The sequence below is a fragment of the Vulpes vulpes genome, chromosome 1 (genome assembly GCF_048418805.1).
Source record: "Vulpes vulpes isolate BD-2025 chromosome 1, VulVul3, whole genome shotgun sequence".
In the NCBI taxonomy this organism is placed as follows: Eukaryota; Metazoa; Chordata; class Mammalia; order Carnivora; family Canidae; genus Vulpes; species Vulpes vulpes.
The window spans coordinates 193,654,050-193,675,022 of NC_132780.1; the positions used below are offsets into that span (position 1 = coordinate 193,654,050).

General features: G+C 38.4%; 1 protein-coding gene across 1 annotated transcript in view; it reads right to left on the reverse strand.

The window, feature by feature from the left end:
• SEC63 (SEC63 homolog, protein translocation regulator) overlaps window positions 1-19,835 on the reverse strand; it is a 77,143-nt gene extending 57,308 nt beyond the window's left edge. The window contains exons 1-2 of the mRNA XM_072738297.1: window positions 19,512-19,835; window positions 3,546-3,645 (exon numbers count right to left, since the gene is read on the reverse strand). Coding sequence (XP_072594398.1) covers window positions 3,546-3,645; window positions 19,512-19,635 — 224 coding nt within the window. The 5' untranslated portion in view covers window positions 19,636-19,835. The remainder of the gene's footprint in view (window positions 1-3,545; window positions 3,646-19,511) is intronic.
• Window positions 19,836-20,973: the final 1,138 nt, after the last annotated feature.

Genomic DNA, 20,973 nt, shown 5'->3' on the forward strand with positions numbered 1-20,973 from the left:
TATAAGGAGGGCTCTTGAGATGAGCACTGGGTATCATACTATATGTTGGCAAACTGTATTTAAATATTTTTTAAAATAATAAAAAGTAAAATTTAAAAAGCATATAAAATATAAAAATCTGATTACAGATACAAATAACAGAAAACACACACAGAGATGTCCATCAACAGAGTAGTAGACAAATAAATTAATGGTATATTAGAGATGTCCATCAACAGAGTAGTAGACAAATAAATTAATGGTATATTAATGAAGTAAAATGCCATCTAGCCAATAAAAACAGTATTTGCTGTGGAAGACTATCTACCTTGTATTGTTAAAGCAAGAAAAACAGCTTTCAAAGGTATATGTATAATATAATGCTATTTTTAAAAAATAAAAGTTTATTAAAAATATAGAAGATAAATCATCTTAATAGTGGCTATCTTTAAATGATGGAATTGAGTAATTTTTATTTTTTATACTCTTTATATCACAATTTGTTATGCTAAACAGGAACTGCCAAACGCATGAAATGAATCACACAATGCCTAACCAAACAAAATGAGAGTGACCTATTTTCAAAGATAGAAAATGTTCCACGTTTAATTAAGCTAATTTGGTAGAAACCCACCTTATATATGTTTATTTGGAATGAACTTCTCGGATCAAGTTCCAACTCAACTACTGACCTTTATCATCCATTTAAAAAAAAAAAATCTCCATCTCCCAAGTTCCCACCATCATGCTTTTGCTCTTGAATCTTTCTACCTAGAATTCCCATTCCCCAGATCTGCCTATCTAAGCTCTATTCATCCTTCAAGACTCACTTCAAAGCAATCCTTACCCTTGTCAAGGTGATCAATGGGTAAACCAGGGTTACAATCACAAAGAAGCAAAAACCATGATCTTTCTCCTCTAATTCACTGCAAGCTCCTTGAGCACTTGGACAGGATCTTAGAAGCTTTGACTAACCCCAGAGTAGCTTATACACAAGTGGCATTCAGATGTAAATTTCTTTCTATCTGACCAAAATAATGTTCTAATCCTAATTAAGTACCTAATACTGTAAACTGCTTTCCACACTACCTATATCCCCAAAGAGGAAAAGGATGCCCTACCTGGAAAACTCCCACTTTTACCTAGCTATCTAGGGAAAGGTAATTAAAGAACACAGGCTCTGGAACAAAACTACTTGAGGTCAAATCCCAGCTTCACAACACTTATCTTGGGATGTTGCTTTGTCCTTTAATACTCAGAGTTTCCAATTTTTACAGTGGGTTTGAGAATTAAATGAGATAAAGGTATGGAAAGCACCTAGAAGGCACCTCACAGATAGTAAATAATTCCTCTTAGCTGTTCTTAGTATTTCTTACCCAAATTTCAACCCTGAGTGGGAAGCCCTGAATCTCAGGCCAGAGTTTAGCACCCTTCCTCTGCTCTGTCATGGCACCCCCTCACAGCCCTTACTAAACTAAACTCTATTATCACTACTTGTTTACTCCACCCCTTTCTCCCACAACTGTCAAGTTGCTGAACCACATCTATTTGTTAATTACAATGTATCAGTTCCTGATATAATACCTGACACATAAATAACAGGCACACAATAACTACTTATTGAATAATGAAAATAATTTACATAGTAATTTTTAATTCAAAGCCAAAGCTTGCTATACCCTTGATATGCTACAGAACACTTGAAAATCTACAAGTTAACAATTCCACATTTTGTTTTGCCAATGCCCCAAAAGGCTAAAAAAGCTCAGAAAACAAAGATAAAAGTAAAACTGAAAATCACTAAATCAAGATTTAAAAGCAATCATGAGTAGAAGAGGAATCAAAACACCTAGGATATGTTATACCCCATGATAGAGACTTTACATGTTGCACCTGGCTCCCTGAGCCCAAGAATGAAGAAAGAAGTTCTTAAGAAAACCCTGGAGACTGATGACAACTGTAACAACCAATACAACCATGCTTTAATTTCCTGAAAGCCAAAGCAAAGGTGAAAACATAATGGATTTCATCATCATGATTTATACCCAATTTTTTAAAAACATATTTAGGTCCTGTGAAAAGATAAGCATTTTTCCCTACATACAGCATCAGTGATCAACTTGTGAAGTCTTGTGTTTTTACTCTAGGCATATATTAAAGGTCATTTTGGAAGCAACTTCCAGAAATTAAAGCATTACATAATGACTGCTTAATTACAAAACAATGCTTTAAGGTTAATTAAGTAGCACAAAGGTTTTGATGTTTCTTATCTAAATTATTCCTAGTTATCCTCTTAATTCTTCCTTATTTATAAACATCCCTTACTCTGTGCTTCCATTTAAGTAAATGAGTTTACTAATCACTGAAGAGACCTTCACAGAGTTGGGTTTTTTCCTTGAAAACTGAGGTTCGGATACCCACAAATTACTGACCAAAACTGAAAAAGGAAGAGATTGGGAGGCCAAAAATATTTGTCTTGCTACCTCATAAAACTTATAATTTAAAATGAAAAGCAAAAAAATAAAAAAATAAAATAAAATGAAAAGCAAAGAATAAACTGTGAACATAAAACTACTGCTGTAAACACTAATTCTGCCTTTTAGTTTCACATCAATGAAGAACTCTTAACATGAAAGCTAATAATTCCCACCCTTTGCAAAGAAACTAAACCAGGCAAAGTAAAACCTTACAAAGAAAAACTATTTAAACTCCTTGAAGTTACACAGATATGCTGAAAACTATCATCATCATTTAAACCATAATTAAAAAATAAATGGTTCTACTTTTGCTAATTTCCTTTGCTAGTTCCTCCTCTTATCTACTGGATAGACAGATATAAGTAATTCACAAGATACAATCCTCCAATGGCAACTTTTTTACCTATCAGATTAATCTATTATCTCAAAATTGATGACTTGGGGTGAAGGCCCAAAGCCTAGGCTCTAAAGCTTACCCCAGAACCTCACAAAATCAAACAGGCCTACTCTAATTTAACAGGCTAATGGTTTGTTTAATCAGATTGGCCTGCCAAAATAAAGGGTGACTAGGTCCCCACTCAAACACTTCCAACTTCAGGACCACAGTCAAGTTACTTCATCTTACTCTTAATTTTTTTATTTGAAAAAAAAAATAGCAAAAATATCTACTTTGAGATAATAATAAAGTTATGAGATAACAACATATAAGCCCCTAAGCACAGCATCTGGCACATAGTATGTACTCAATAAACTTTAATTATCACTATGAAATGCAAACTTGATTATGTCACCTCCCTACTTTTCATAATCTTTTAAACATTTCCCCATAGTCTAAGGCAGAATTCTAATCCTGACAAGATGCACAAGTTCTTCCTTCAAGATTTGACTTCCCTTTCCTCCCACGTCAGAAGTACATTTCTCTCCTCTGAACTTCTAAATCACTGTTTATAAAACTCCCAAATTCACATTTTATCCCTACTAAGACTACAATTTCTTTAAACATATGTTTTATTCATCATTATATCCATATTTTTGTTACCTAGCAAAGAATAAGCACTAAGTACTTTTTTACTGAAACCAATTACTTACTTTACTGTAGGAATTATATTTGGCTGGGGTTTTAATAACCGTAAACGATACCACATACATCTTCCATATACTTTTCTGATATTCTTTAATCGAATTTGCTCTGTCAAAAAAATAAATAAATAAGGTGTTAAGTTAAAGCATTTTTCACAGTGAAGGCAAAACCAGTTAATACTATACTAACCATTATTATTATGCTAAAATTTTACTGGAACATAAAAGACTACCTAATCAAATAACCTTTAAGAAAAATTCACATTATAGGTTAATTTTTCTGTCACTCAGAACAAATGATCTACCTGGAAAATTTTGTTCAACTACCAGGCAATCATTTTTCATGTGAGACTTAAATAACTTCTAACTGAAAAACACAAAAAACTGACTTGAACCCAAAATATTTAGTCACATAATCAGTAATTTCTCAGAAATTCTCTCTTCTTTTCCCTTCTGCTATAGAAGGTACAAAAGTATAAAACAAGTGAAACATGCAGCTTAGTAAAGGAAGCTAAGCAGAAATAGCATTATTAAAAAAAAAAAAAGAAATAGTATTATTCAATTATGTAAATAATTATGTTAAGTTAGAAAAACCACCCAAACCCGTGAGATGTTAAAATAGGTTCATATAGGAATGAGAAAAGGCATTATTTTACTCACCAGGAAAAATGTGTAACTCGATTAAAAAGGAATTAAACCAAGCCAAAATATCATGTATCGTTTTACTAAACTCATTACTATCACTTGAGTAACACTCCCAAGTTAAAAAAAATGTTTTAAAATAAAAATGTACCTTTTTACAAAGATGGCATGCAAAAGCAAAGAAAAAGCCCCTCCCCCTAAAGCTGAAGCCTAAACAAAGGCCTGAACGCCAAGAAGGCAGTACTAAAAAGCAACCTCAGCTACAAAAAAAAAAAGAATATCTGCATGCCACCCACCTTCTGGTGGCCCAAGACACTCCAAAGGCAGCCCAAATATTTTCCTTGGAAGAGCAACAAGCTTGATCACTATGCCATCATCAAGCTCCCCGAGCAATGAGTCAGCCATGAAGAAGATAGAAGACAACAATAATTGTTGTGTTCACTAAGGATGTCAAGGCCAAGAAGCACCAGATCAAACTGATTATGAAGAAGCTCTATGACACTGACAAGAGCCAAAGGTCAACACCTCGATCAGGCCTGATGGAGAAGGCATATATATGGTCCACTGGCTCCTGACTATAATGCTTTTGTTGTTGCCAAAAAACTGAAATCACCTAAACTGACTCCAGCTGGCTAATACTAAATAGAAATTTTTTCACAATACTAAAAAACTACAAAACCACACTACTTAAATGAGATTTTAGATAAGAGAACATACATTGCATACAACAGAATGTTCCAAAGCTACCATGTAAGATGTCCAACTACCCTGTTAACCACCATGCTTTGAGGAAAGCATCCACACAGGAGAGGTATGTGGCAGGAGATATCAGAACCAGGTGTGATGAAGACAGATCCATATACAGGAAGGAGTGGTGACAGAAAAGAAGACTGGCAATATGCAGGGGAACTGATCAAATAAGTTAACATACATAACAGATAACTGGAATCAGTTTTTCACTGTCAGAGAAGGGAGATACATGAAAAAAATAAAAAGAATGAATCCTATGGTACTGAATTGGAATTAAAGATATCTATAGGGACTAATAGATTTTCATAGAGAAATACAGATGTATTCTATACATATGTATTCACTAGCACTATTAAGTGAGCCTAGGAGCAGTGAATGAGATCAATAGCAGTGAGAACATTGCACTTTAACTGCTAGTTTCTAGGTTCTAAATACCATTCTCCTCTAACAAGAACAAGGGATCCAAGTATCTCTCCACAGACTATTACAAAAGGGAAAAGAATGATTTTACAGTGGGGAAGTATGGTAGGCTGAACAACTGCCACCCAAGATGTCCACATCCTAATACCCAGAAATGGTGAATGCGTTATTTTACAGAAATAGTCTTTTAACAGAAAAGACTTCACAGATCCAACAAAATTAAGATGAGATGGGGAGATGTATCCTGTTATCTGGATGAGCATAATATAATCACAGGGGTCCTTATAAAGAGGAGGCAGGAGGACCAAAGACAAAGAAGATGATATGACAATGGGAGATGCTGGAGTGATGTCCTCTGAAGATGGAGGGAGGAGTCATAAGCCAAGGAACACATGCTGTCTCTAGAAGCTGGGAAAAGGCAAGAAAACAGACTCAACTCCATAGCCTCCAGGCAGAACCAGCTCTACCAAACACCATGATTAGCCAGTGAAACGGATTTTGGACTTCCACCCCCCTGAACTGTAAGAGAATAAATTTGTGTTGTAATAAGCCATTAAGGTTGTGGTAATTTGTTACATCAACAATAGGAAACTAATACAGAAAGCCTGGCAGACATTATCTTAATCAGGTGATCAGTGAACATCAATAGCAATGGGACAAAATGCAATCATATACCATCTGACAGAATGCAATGAAACACACAACATCAGTTTCATAAAATTTCTGCCTAAGATATATAACATCAATCTAATCATGAGAAAACACCAAACAACCCAAATTCAGGTTCATTCCCAAAACAATTGGCCTGTAATCTTCCAAGTCAAAAAGCTGACGATGTGTTCCAGACTAAAGAAGATTAAAGAAACGTCAACTAAATGTCATGTGTGATTCTAAACTGAATTTCTGCTATAAAGAACTTCACTGAGACAAGTGACAAAATGTAAAGAGTCTGAGAATGAAATGACAGTAATGTTAACTTTTTTATTTTCCTGGATAAATTATGGACACTTTTGAAAATATCACTGGTGATTTTTTAATCTATATTTCATTAAATTAAGCCTCCACAGTCTCCCATTTTCAACTATAAAATCAAGGGGAAATTTTAAAAAGGTTATAAGAATAATGCTGAGGTTTCTATTAACCAGATGGCTTGACCTATTCAAAGGAATGATATTCTCCCAATGTTTCTGAACAAAAAAATGTACACATGGTTTTCAGCCCTGTAATTTTGCACAATGTGTATGCGTACATTCTGTGCCTCACTCTTCCGATCCAAAACTCAAATCTTAACTTTTTAGTATAATACTGAAGTCAATCAGTACTACAAGCTATGGTTTACACAGTAACACACTGGCATTTAGATTTCCTGCACAACTAAATATTCGAGCACACATTCCAAATCTCTACATCAATGACCTCAAAGTCAAAGTAAATATCACAAGTAAAGTCCTTCCAGGCAGGGTTTTAGAAGAATCTTAGAATTAAAACAAAAGTTCATTTTTAAACTTCTAGTTTAGAGAATGACTAGTGTCATGCCTAGTAAAACTTATGTTAAGTAATACCATTAACTTATGATGCAGTTTTTAAAGAAATTATCCACACTTGTATAAAAGGGGAAATTACAAAGTCATAAAACAATTCTGTGATTTTAAAAAACAATATAACATATTATGATCGCTCTCGGCAGCTGAACATAAAAGTTTTTATGTCTGTGGAAATAGTACAGGTTTGGGGGAAGGTTATTATGGTTGTGCTTCATAAGCTATATAATGTCTTTGCTAAAATAGTCACAGCCATCTGTCCGTGCCAGAATGATCTGTCAGGGTTTAGTATAACTGAGTGAACTCTTAGCACCATATTCCTAGAACCCAAAAGAGCCGAAAGAATGTTAACCGGAACTGAAGTCTTCAAACCTGTCTGCCTAATCACTGCAAAAGAATTTTTAAAAATCATGTATCTACTTGTAGATTTCTAATACAGGATCTCAAATTTTTTATCACAAAGATGTCATTTTTGACATGAAATTGACATTTTAAAATAGCTCCATCACTTTTAAACACACCAATGAAATCTTTAAAGCCACAGCAATTTCATACCTACCATCATCCATTCACAAAACCTCATGAACAAGCCAACCCTTCATTTTACATCCCGCACATAGTTTTATCCTAATGTGATATATTTTTATCCTGACAAACCATTTCTTATAATACTGACACACATTTCTTAAAATTAATTTTTTATTCCCTGTGACTATGAAGTTTTTCCTAACTTTTTATTTTGAAAATCTTCAAACCTTCAAAAAGTTTAAAGAATATTACAATGGACAATATATCTCACCTATATTCACCAAATGTTAACATTTTGCAACTCCTGGCTTTTCCTCTAATTTCGTTTTCCCCTCTCACTTTTTTTTTTTTAACTTCCTATAAATTGCAAGCATCAAGATGCTTCACCTCCAAATGCTTTAACACATTGTAAAAGAACATCAGGAAGTTTATCATACTCAGGTTTGACATCTATAAGCTTTTATATGTTAAAATTTGATGTACTTCTTTTTGGCGTTACTAAAACAAGATAAATATTATAAGTTGATAAATTACTAAAATTAGAGAAAAACATCTGCTATGCTGTCACTTATAAGCTTGTAAAAACCCCATAAATCCCAAAACTTATTTTTAAAAATGAAAAGTACACTTTTGCCAACCTGACACAATTTTAGACAAAGTAGCTCTACCTTCTAATTTAAGTATATTTTGTTAAAACTCCAAGGTGAAGACTACCTTGCATCATTCAATTTATAGAAAATATACCCTATATAACCAAATTGGCAAAGGCAGCCCTCATTGTTAAATTACTTAGATAAATCAAAATCAGTCAAAGAAAGTATGGGGCAGCCCGGGTGCCTCAGCGGTTTAGCGCCGCATTCGGCTCAGGGCGTGATCCTGGAGACCTGGGATCGAGGCCCACATCGGGCTCCCTGCATGGAACCTGCTTCTCCCCCTGCCTGTGTCTCTGCCTCTCTCTCTGTCTCTTGTGAATAAATAAATAAATAATCTAAAAAAAAAAGAAGTAAGACTTCAGTTTTCAGTGCAAATAAATATATCACTATATATTTTGAAAATAATACCTGAGAAATTTATGAACATGCCTCAAATATAGATTACTTAAATTAATAGAGCTAAATGATATAAAGAGGACATAATTTACTTAAAAAGAAAAAGTACCACACTTCTCTTCCCAAAATCCAGTGACTGCTAAAACTACTCCTAAATCCCTCAGGGGTCCAAGAGTCAGGTTATATTCAATAATCCAAAAAGTCTAAAAAGAGAGATGCCTGAGTGGCTCAGCGGTTGGGCATCTGCCTTTGGCTCAGGGTGTGATCTCGGAGACCTGGGACTGAGTCCCGCATGGGGCTCCCTACATGGAGCTTGCTTCTCCCTCTGCCTTTGTCTCTGCCTCAATCTGTGTCTCTCATGAATAAATAAAATCTTTAAAAAAAAAAAAAAAAAGTCTAAAAAGATATTATACATCAGTTTCCTAGATACCCAAAGTCTTTCTACAGCTAGTCGAGAATGTATTACCTCACCATGATGATAATGGCTCACTCACTATTGGGGACAATTTTGTTTTATTAATTTGAAAAAATAGTAAAACATGTTTTAGTATAATAGTGCAGTCTGGGTCCCAGAATGCTTCAAAATGAGAGGCACGAGAATGACAATTTGATAGTGAAAAATTAGGAATTGCTGCTCTAGGCCTATAGCTCAGAGGTAAACAATGTAGACAGGATCTCTTTTCTCTTGAAGCTTTCATCCTAGTGTGGGGGAGATGATTGACATAGTTCATATTAACAATAAAATATTAGTGATATATACTTATAGCTCAGGCCTAAAGCATCCTAATCTCAAAATACACTAAGAGAAACTAAAGCTTCTGTTATGATCTTAACTGGAATCTGAATGCCAAAATGTGTCATTCTCAAGGCCAAGTCAGAACCATTTGGATTTGGGACAGATAGAGGACTGACTAAACACTACTTGCCACCACCACTACACCAGTGCACATGATCACAGATCACCTAAATTGGAAAATTCAAGAAACCTGAGTTTATCTGTCACCTACACTCGAGAAGGAAACCCACGTAATTTGTTAAATACCGTACTGAAAGTAAAAAACAGAATGGGAGTATATGTATATGGAATGGTTTTAAGTGTATCCGTTGTTAACCGTCGTGATCACATAGCTGACTGGGAGCCAAGGTTCACCATTGCTGCCCAGCATCATGAGACTACTGTACCACATATCACCCACCCAGAAAAAGACCAAAATTTAAAATTTGAAGCAGTTTCCACTGAATGTATATCAATTTCACACTTTATAGTACAAAAATCGTAAGTTGAACTATTATAACCCAGGACCATCTGTATGATATTTTATAGTATGTAATTTTTTAAATATACAACTAAAATTTTTTCATTAAACATTTTAAGTAAGAAAGCCATTATCCGTAAAAGGATATATAGGCAAGGTGGCCAAAGAACTATTTTCCTCTCATTAATAGGAGAATAGTAAGTCAAGATCTTGTCATTTCTCTGCTTAAAAACCTTCAATAGCTTCCACTGAACTTAAAATAAAACCCGAACTTCTTACCTGCTCTGCACCCCAGCTCCCTCTCTGACTTTATCCCAGATTTCTCCTCACTCTAGCAAACTCCTTCCATTCTGGTCTTCTCTGTTCATGGAATATGCCCAACTCCTTTATTGCCTTAAAGGCTCTTGTACACACACAACTGTTCATCCAGCCAATAGGCTTCAGGTCTCTGAAAGACTGACTTCCTTTTGTCACTCAGCTTGAAGGAACATTTTCAGAAGACTGTCTCTGAATATTTCTCTACACAGTATATATCACTATCTAATATTTTATTGTTAATCTGAACTTAATATGAATTATGTCAATCATCTCCCCCACACTAGGACGTAAGCTTCAAGAGAAAAGAGATCCCGTCTACATTGTTTACCAAACACTCGACTGCCTAAACATAATGCCTGGCACATAGTAGGTGCCTAATAAGTATTTGCTGAATGCATCCACTTTCTTACTTACACCTTCCAATAACCTGGGGGATATGTATATATGTATCATACTTGGGGAAAAAAAAAAAAAACAGAGGCTCCGAGAGGTTAAGTAACTTGCCTAAAGTTATAAATGGTACAATGGAATAGTGAATAATCACTAAAGAACAGATAAAGGACAAGGAAAACAAAAGTGAAAATAAACTATTGGGGCTACACCAAAATAAAAAGCTTTTGCACAGTAAAGAAACCAACAAAAAGGAAAGGTAACCTACTGACCAGGAGAAGACATCTGCAAATGATATGTCCAACAAGGGGTTAATATCCAAACTATAAAGGACTTGCACAACTCAACACCAAAACCGTAGTAATTCTCTTATAAAAAAATATAGGGATAACTTTTCATGACCTTGGATTTGCCAATGGATTCTTAAATATGACAACAAAAACACAAGCAATAAAAGATAAACTGGAACTTCATCAAATTAAAAACTTTTGGGGATCCCTGGGTGGCTCAGCGGTTAAGCGTCTGCCTTTGGCTCAGGGGCATGATCCTGGAGTCCCGGGATTGAGTCCCACATCGGGCTCCCTGGATGGAGCCTGTTTCTCCCTCTGCCTGTGTCTCTGCCTCTCTCGGTGTCTCTCATGAATAAATAAATAAAATCTTTAAAAAAATAAAAAATAAATAAGAACTTTTGTGCATCAAAGGACACAATCAAGAAAGTGAAAAGATAATCTACAGAATGGAAGAAAATATTTTCAAACCATGTATCTAATAAGGGTTTCATATCCAGAATATATGAAGAACACCTACAAGTCAACAAAAAAAGATAACTCAATTTAAAAATGGGCAAATTTTAAAAAATATTTTATTTAAATTCAATTTGCCAACATATAACACCCAGTGCTCATCTCATCAAGTGTCCTCCTTAGTGCTCATCACCCAATTACTTGGCAAATGATTTGAATGGACATTTCTCCAAAAAAGATATACAAATGGTCAAAAGACAAATGAAATGATACTCAACACCATTTGCCACTATGGACACGCTAATCAAAACCATCATGAAATACTACTTCACCACATCTATTAACAATGGTTATAATTTTTTAAAAATCAAAAATAAGTGTTGAAGAGGATATGCAGAAATTGGAGCCCATGTATGCTGCTGGTAGAAATGTAAATGGTGCAGCTACTATGGCAAACAGTTTGGCAGCTCCTCAAAAAGCTAAACACAGAATTATCATGACTAGCAATTCCACTCCTAGGAATATACCCAAAAGAACTGAAAATAAGGACTTAAACAGATACCTGTATGGCACTAATATGTTCACTACAGCATTATTCACAACAGACAAAAAGGGGAAACAAGCCAAGTGTTCATCAAGAGATGAATAAAAATGTAGTATATCCATACAATGGAATATTATTCAGCCATAAAAAGAATGAAGTTCTAATACATACAACACAGATGAATCCTGAAAAATTATGCCAAATGAAATAAGCTAGACACAAAAGAATAAATGTTGTATAATCCCACTTACATGAAATATTTAGAATAGACATATGTATAGAGACAAAGACTTGAGAGTTTTTCAGGGGCTGGAGGAAAGAATGAGGAGTTACTGTTCAACAGAGTTCATTTGGGGTGATAAAAATGTAAACAGCACATAAATGTAATGTGCACAACACCATAAATGTAATTAATTTTATTGAACTGTTCATTCGGAATAGCTAAAACTACACATTTTATGTTATATATACTTTTCCACATAAAATTAGAAAAAAAAAAGATTCCTCCTCAGTACCGTCTCAAGTACGTCCCTTATCTTCCTATTGCCACCACCATTGTTCAGGCCCTCATTATTTCTACTCTGCTTCTTAGTCTCTGTTCTTTCTCCTTCTAAGAGAAGTTATTACATTAATTAGCATACAACAAACTGAAAAAAGACATTCTAAAATGCCCAAAAATGACATACTGTCAACCATAACCCATATGAACTCTTCAGCTAGGAATATAAGATTCTCCATCATATGACTTAAATCAACTTTCCGGCCTTTTCTCACTTATTCACTGAATTAATTCTGCTCAACTGATCAGTACTTTGAATACGTTCCATGCTTTCCAGCCTCTGTACTTTTCCTCATATGATTTTGTTTTTATTAAAGATTTTATTTTTAAGTAATCTCTACACCCAACGTGGGGCTTAAACTCACGACCCCGAGATCAAGAGTCACATGTTCCACCAACTGGGGCAGCCAGGTGCCACGCTCATGGGATTTCTTTTTTGCACTACCACCCCCACCATTCTACCCATTAAATCTTTCTCATCCTTTAGTCAAAATACCTCTAGATCCCCACTATCATTTCCAAGTAGATGCAAATACTTTTCAAAGAAACAATGTGATGGTGAGATGGTGTAACATTTCTTACCGATAAAGTCTGGTAATAGGAAACATTCTTTAAAAGGAAGCCCAAGTATAATGTAGATTATTTGCTGTAAACTCCTTTAGTCTGAATAAAAAGTATGATTAAGGGAACAAACATCTGAAAAAACGAAAATAAGCCTATTTTTGTTTTTCAGATTCTTCCAAGATCAAGCAAGTATGCAATATGACCTTTAAGTGAAAACAATTGTACGCAATGCATTTACTAATCCAATGCTTGTCACCACACCTACAAAGCCTAGTATGTTGTACTATAATTCATACTGCCAAGGTCACAGCTGGTTTCCTCTACTGTGTAAGCCTTAAGGGTATATATACTACATGTTTGATACCCCTTTCTGTCAGGATAGAACACAGAGGGGAATGACTTTATTTTCAAATGACTCAAACTTCTCAGATCTCTAATATCCCTTCAAGAGCTAAAGTCTTAGGAAGATTATATGCTCTAAATTAAATATGAACACTCATCAAATATATTCCTGTGAATACACAAAGCTGATTATTAGCCAGTTTTTTTTCCTGTTAAAATCCACAACAAGAGACTGAAATAATCAACCCTACTGTAATTAGAAACCTAGATAAATCAACAGATAAGGCCAATACTTCATGTTAAATAAAAATGATCATCCCCATCCTTTTCCCTGCACTCAATCCCAAAACCGATAAAAGTAGGTTATTACTGGGCCAATCACCAAACAGCTTTTGAGAGAGGGAGAAATAAGCAAACACAGAAATAAGTGAAAATTCAAAATCTGCACTCTACTCGCTCATTCCCTCCAAGGTACTTTTATATTCCATAAATAGTCCAAGCTGTCTTAGAATTCTCTTTTTAATCTGTCCATTCCCCTACATTTCAGTGGACTAATAAACCTCTGAAATGGACTCCATCTCCATCTAGTTTTTCCCCATACCCCGTAACCACCACCTCCCACTCTCCTCTGCCAAATCATTCTCTACACAAAAGCAAAACTGATCAAGTCATTACCCTACTTTAAACACTACCAATAACTTACAAGATCAAATAGAAGCTTCCTAAAATGGCAAAACTGACCATGTCACTAACTACTTAGAAACTTCCATTGTTTACCCAAGAACTTACAAAATAAAGTAAGTTAAATCAGCCTAAAATGGTTGATTTACATTTAAGTGCATGTTAAATCTTTACCATTTATTGAACATCTCCATGCCTTTGCATATACTTTCTCCTACCTAAGGAATACACTTCCCCCATTTACCTTTTATGACCTATCTCAAATTTCCTCCTCTGCATGAAACACCCAAATCCCCAAACAGAATTATTCATTCCCTCCCATGTGTTCCCACAGCAATTTCCACTTACCATTTTAATACTTACTATAATGTGTTATATTAATTATAGGAGGCAATATAAGAGTAATGGCTAACAAGAGAAATTCTAGCATTAAGACAGGATTGAGGGACGCCTAGATGGCTCAGTGGTTGAGCATCTGCCTTGGCTCAGGGCATGATCCTGAGGTCCTGGGATCAAGTCCCAAATCAGGCTCCCTGCAGGGAGTCTGCCCTCTCTCTCTCTGTGCCTCTCATGAGAAAATAAGTAAAAACTTAAAAAGAAAAGAAAATACAGACTTGAATCCAACACCCAATCTTCCAACTAGAAGCTATATGGCTTTAGGTAAGTTGGTTACCCCCTCTATGACTTAGTCTTCTCATTAATAAGATTGGAATAATATGTGAGTCTAGCTCAAAGCACTACCACAAGTGCTTTCAGCACTACCCACCTTGGGGCAGCAAACATTCAAATGAACAGCAGCAGAGCTAAGATGAGGAGAATCACAATTACCGGTCTCAAGCTGGGGTGGGCCAGGGTAGGGCCTTCCCCACCAAGAGGTGGGACCAGGTCTAAATTCATCCCCACAGCTGGGGGGTTGGGGGAGGAAGGTAGTGAATACAAGGGAATGTTTCACTACCTTAGGATGATGGGATTACAAGCAATTTTTGTTCTGGTTTTGCTTTTCTGCACTGGGTATATAGAACATGCACTGAAAAATCTGATGCCTAGAAGCGGCATCTAGCACAAAGTTAATGCTCTATAAATACCTACTAAATGAAGGAACTTCTAACTTCTAGTGTGTTTGGTTTTGCAAGCATGTTTATATGCATTTATTGCTTTGCTTCTCATAATAACTTCTTATAGGACATATTATCACACCTAGAAAATAAGGCTAATCTCAGAAATTTCTAACAAAATAGGGACTAAACTAGAACTTAAAATCAAAACACACTACTAAAGCACTAAAAGTGGATTCCTACTCACATTCCCAAGTCAGAGAGCTGAATCACTTGTGCAGTGTTTGAAAGGGGGCAAGCAAAGAATAAAGAAATGTAACTTTTTTTTAAAGTTTCAATAACCTGGGCAGACCCAGTGGCTCAGCAGTTTAGCACCACCTTCAGCCCAGGGTGTGATCCTGGAGCCCCGGGATCAAGTCCCACATCAGGCTCCCTGCATGGAGCCTGCTTCTCCCTCTGCCTGTGTCTCTGCCCCTCTCTCTCTCTCTCTCTCTCCCTTCTCTCTCTCTCTCTCTCTCGGTCTCTAATAAATAAATAAAATCTTTTTAAAAATAAAAATAAAAAAATAAAGTTTCAATAATCTTTTCAAACCATGGGGGGGAAACCTGAGTACAGTATATCTATTTATTTAATCCTCATTTTAATTCTGTAAAACAAATAACTGTGTCTATTTTACAGATGAGTAAATAAAAACAAGGAAGTTAAGTAACTTGCCTAAGATCATACTGTTAGTAAAGCAGCAGATCCAGGCAGGTTTCAAAACCAGGCAGTTTTGAAAAAGTAAGATCAAGGGTAAGGTCAAACAAGTTAAAAAAAAAAAGTCAAGGAGTTAAAACAAAATCTCGGAAAAGGTAATGATAACATTTTATTTCAATTCAAAGGATCAACAAGCCTTCACCTATGGGAACAGATAAAAGCATGCTCTTGATTATTTGAAATTCTAATAATTACAAGCAGTTTTCTCTTGTTAAATACCATTGTAAACCTCTCTTATTAATAACATTGTTATAACAAATATACTCGGCTTTCAACTCTAAGAATTTTACAGCACTGCTCCACAGTAAGTGCTTCTTAACTTTGTAAAACAAAAAGGCTAAGGCACATATTAAAAGAAATAGACCATCTCCCAAAATGACAACTCCAGCAGAAAACCACTCTCAGGAAGTTCTCCTCTTTGCTAGCTACAATTTACAGTCACCTAGGGACCTTTGAAAAAACCAGTAACACAGCACCCACTCTGGACCAATTAAACCAGAATATCAGGGGGTGGCTAAAAGTGTTTTTAAAAGCTCCCCCAAGAGATTCTAATGTGAAGTCAGGGTTGAGAACCACTGTTTTAAGGAAATCTAAACCCTCTGTTATTACTTCATCCAGAGCTTTTGTTCATAATGGTCTGAAAAAGAATTCAGTCAACTTATTCAGTCAATTTGCAAACAGCCAGGAGGAGAGTAAGATAAATAGGACCCCTCAACTACTAAAAGGGGTATTAATTCTAAGTGCACTTAGCCCAGTATATTAGACAAAAATCAAGGCAAAAGGATTCCATTAGTGTTCTGGATAACAGTAACTTCAATTAATATATCAAATATGCCAACAACCAAGCTACTTCTATTTCTCAAACCCTAGATTTTACCATCTGTGAAATGGTGCCATGCTTTCTAATGGACTCGAGTCTAATTATTCCAGAAGAGCGACACTGAAAGAACTAAACCTTGAAACTAAAAGACCCACATGTATCAACTTTTTTAAAAAATTAAACAAAGATTACTTAAACTGAACTTTAAAAACTACAGAATTACTGGCAAAAAAAATCTTTTCATGCTTGTCTACAGAGTGTCAATACCACCATAAGAACTCTGAACTCACATGCCTACGTTTTTGTATTTGCCTACTTACAGTTTCATGGGAAAATGAAATAAAATAAGCTTCAAAATCAAATATGAAAATATCCTGTTGTGTTAATCAAAAATATCACTACAGGTCCACATGCTTTATTCAAAACAAACATGCTCCATTCAAAAATTTCAGAATTTTTAAGATTCCAAAAAGACAGTAGTGTCTCTACCTTTACAAGCCCCTGAGATCTAAAACAGCACCAATAATCAAAGAACTTAATATTCCAAATTAATACGCTATATTAATGATAGTTTTCTAAATGAGAAGAATAAAGACTGTAAGTAGCCTCTTAGTGATACAAATGACCAAATTATTTTTTCTGCAAAAACTTTCTTTCTCAGAGCTTCAGGTGAACCTACTAATTCTAAGATTTCTCTTTGAAATTCAAGACAGTGCAAATTGAATTTCATTACAAAGTCCTTATGATAAAAACATCCTTTTAAAAGCACTGTAATTCTAAAGAAACAACTCAATTATGTTAGATACACAAAAAGAGTCCAAGTGGTGTCCGCCAGTGTTCATGAAAATGATTAGAAGAGCATTTAAGCGTCCACCTTCGTTTTCACAGTGCAATTGTGAGCAAGGCCAAACACACACATCAACACCTGCACATTTACTGACTAAGGCAAGCCTGAAGCAGAGAGCCAGAGGTCAAGACGGAGCAAATCAACACCTTTCTATCTAGCAATGCAGAGACCACAGAGGACTTTGCAGCTAGGCTGACCAGGCTCCACCACAAAGGACAAAGTTACTTAAGCTGTCTAAACTCCAGCTTCTTCACAGAAGGGCAGAGATAACAGTAACAGTACCTACTTCATTGTGTTTTAAGAGAATTAAATAAAGTGACATCTGAATGCCATTAACTTAGAGTCATTATTAACTCCCTACCACTTTTCCAAAGACCACTTCTATGCTGTGAAGGAACTCATGTATCACTTGCCTGCAAAGTTATCAGGCAAATTTTATAATACAAAACCCACCAAGAAAACAGGGCTTTCAAACTTCAAAAATCCAGTGTAGATTAAAATGACTAATTTCTGAAATCAGCAGCTTCTCAAAACACATTCTAACCAACCCTACCTACTCTCCTGGTACCCTTTTGTCTGCCACACGGCCAGCTGCACACACAAAGGGATAAGTGAAAATAAACCACTATACTGAAAAGTGCACTTTTAACTCAAAATAAAATGACCAGAATTTTTGATAATAGGTTAGAGGCTTTGCAGATAAGGGAAACCATGACAGTATTAGGATTTCTTCATTTATATACGACCCCTGTCCAAAGAACCCAGACAATTCACACACTTAGGAAAAGGAGGCACAACAGTCCAGAAATCCGATTTTCGTCAACTGTCCACTGAATAAGTGGTAACCGGTAACTCTGGGCAGATTTTTGCACCTATTGGACATTTTTAAACTTACTATCAAACGTTCTACAAAATGGAATGCTTTGTTATTTACCTTAAATGCAACCTAATTCCATTATGTAACTCAAGAATTTTACATTTGGGCATTTGAGTCAGTCTTAAAACGCAACAAGCTCTCAGCTGAGTCAATGCTCCCCCAAAGGGTGTATAACCTGGACAGCCTAGACTTCCACCCCACCCGGCTTCAAAGAAGATCTCTAATCAAGTTAGCATAACAGCGTAGCTCCTGTGATATCGATGCCAATACCCCCCAAAAAACCTACAAGTTACTGTTAAAATAACCTATTAGGCCCCCGGCAGGCAGTTCCATCAGCTTTAGAGAGATCACTTACCGTATATCCTAGGACAGCGCACCATAAAATAACCCCGGGAAGGAATCTATGTTAGTTAGTTGGTGCTCTAATCCCAGGTGTTTAACGTGGGGGGGGGTGGGGGGGGGGGAGATTCAGGACTGAAAGCAGATGGACCAGCTGGCTACCTGGCAAGGCTACCTGCAGAGGATGAACTACCTCCAAGACTCAATCCTTCATGCTCGCACTTTTTTTTTTTTTCCGCCATCAACAGGAAACTCCAAAGAGAAGGAAATAGAGAACAGGCTCTTTTTTTTTTTTTTTTTGCAAAGGGTTAGGATAACGGCATTGCTTCCAACCCCAACCCCACAGTGTTAGTGAGCAAAGGAAAAAGCAACAGGGGGGAAAGGGCCGCCGCGGGCGGGGGTGGGGTGAGGGGGGGCAGGTGAGGGGGGGGGGCAGGTGAGCCCCGCTGGGAGCCCCAAGCGCGACGGTGCCCTAAACGGGGATGCGAGGGCAGAGGGAGCCTCGGGGGCTCGGAGTGGCCGCGGGCACGTCCGGCTTCCTCCCCGACCCCCATCCTCCCCATCCCCATCTCGCTCCCTCCAGACGGAAAAATGACCTATACGATCCGAGGCAGGGAAGACAAAGAGGCAGGAGGAGGCTGCAAGGGGCGCCCGGAACAATGGGTGCGAGCGGGCGAAGCGAAACTCCTGAAAAAAGACAATGAGACGCGGGGCGGAGCGGAGCGCGGAGCGCGGAGCCCGGAGCGGAGCCGGGAGCGCGGAGCCGGGAGCGCGGAGCCCGGAGCGCGGAGCCCGGAGCGGAGCCCGGAGCCCGGAGCCCGGGGCCGCCGACGCCTCTGCACCGGGCGGGCGGCTGCACCCCGACGCTGGGGGCTGGGCCGGGCGGGGGCGGCGCGGCCCACCGGCACCGGCGGGGCCTGCGCGGGGCCGCGGGCAGCGGCCGGCAGGACTCACCGGCGTTCTGGTCCCGGGGCCAGAGGTAGTAGGTGGCCGGGATCACGATGAGCCCCACGAAGGAGGTGAGGAAGTAGAAGAAGGTGTTCCCGCTGTCATCGTACTGGAACTGCTGTCCCGCCATGGCACCCCCCCCTCCGCCTCGCTCCGCTCACCGCCGCCGCCGCCACCACCCCGCCGCTCTGCGCCCCGGCCCCAGCGCCCCGGCCCTGTGTGGCGTAGCTCGGACGCCGCCGCCGCCGCCGCCGCCTCTCCTCCCCGCCCCCACGCTACTCTCACGGACACGCCGCCGCCGCCGCCGCTGCTGCCGTCGCCACCTCTCGCGAGAAGACAGAGTTCCCGCCCCGCTCGGCTTTTCCCTCCCTCTGCCTCTCCCCGGCGCACTCGCTAAGGGAGACGTGGCGCGCGCAGCCGTGGAACTCCGCGAGGCCCCGCCCTTGACTCCGCCCCCAGGGCGCGGCCACGCCCCCTTGCTCTTCCGTGGCTCCTCCCCCCTCCGGAGCCCCGCCCCCAGCCTTGGAGCTCACCGGCTCTCCCCGCCCTTTCTCTTCCGCCTGCTTTCTGAGCGATCCAGCGGTGTCGGGGGGCAGGGGGCTTTTTAGGGGGTTCCGGCAAAGACCCGCGGAGCAGTGGGTGCACGCGGCTCACCTGGCTGCGCCCGGATCCGCAGCTCTTCCGTGCAGAGCTGAGGCTTCCTTGCCTCTCCCTTCTCCCATCCTTACCTCACCTTGTCCTGCCCTCTCGCTTATTTAATTTCCCTGGTCGACGATAACATTTCTTTAGGTTCCAGGTCGGTTCCTCCAGTCCCCACATTTTGAAAACGAGGGTCATTCAGAGTTGGGCGGCGCAGGGGGGTTTTGTTGGCAAAGTAATGTTTGCTACTAAAAGACTGAGGTCTGCACTGAGCCCATTTTGCAGATGGAGCTTCCCCAGGCGGACAGAGACGGTGACCTACCCATCCCAGAGGCAACACGTTGTAGACACCAGGTCACCAGTGTCTTCTTTGACCTCTTTTGCTTTATATAATTTAATCGTCAGTAAAGGGATGTCTGGGTTGCTCAGTGGTTGAGCGTCTGCCTTCGGCTCAGGGAGTGATCCGAGTCCGGACAGGGTTGCCCGCCTCTCTATCTCTCTGCCTCTCTCTGTGTGTCTGTCGTGAATAAATAAATAAATAAATAAATAAATAAATAAATAAATAAATAAGTCTTTTAAAGAAGAATAATGATAATAGTCAGTAAACCCCTTGGAGTACATCAGTGCATGCTCCCTCTCCAGATGAGGAAATTGAGGCTTAGAGAGATCGCCTAAAGTCATGCACAGTAAAAAAAAAAAAAAAAAAAAAAAAGAAAAAAAAAAAAGAAAAAAAGAAAGAAAACAGAAAAAAAGGTCTGGGGATTCAAACCCAGATTACTCTGATGCCACAAAGCCAGTGCCCTTAGCCACCACCTCGTCTTGGGCCTCA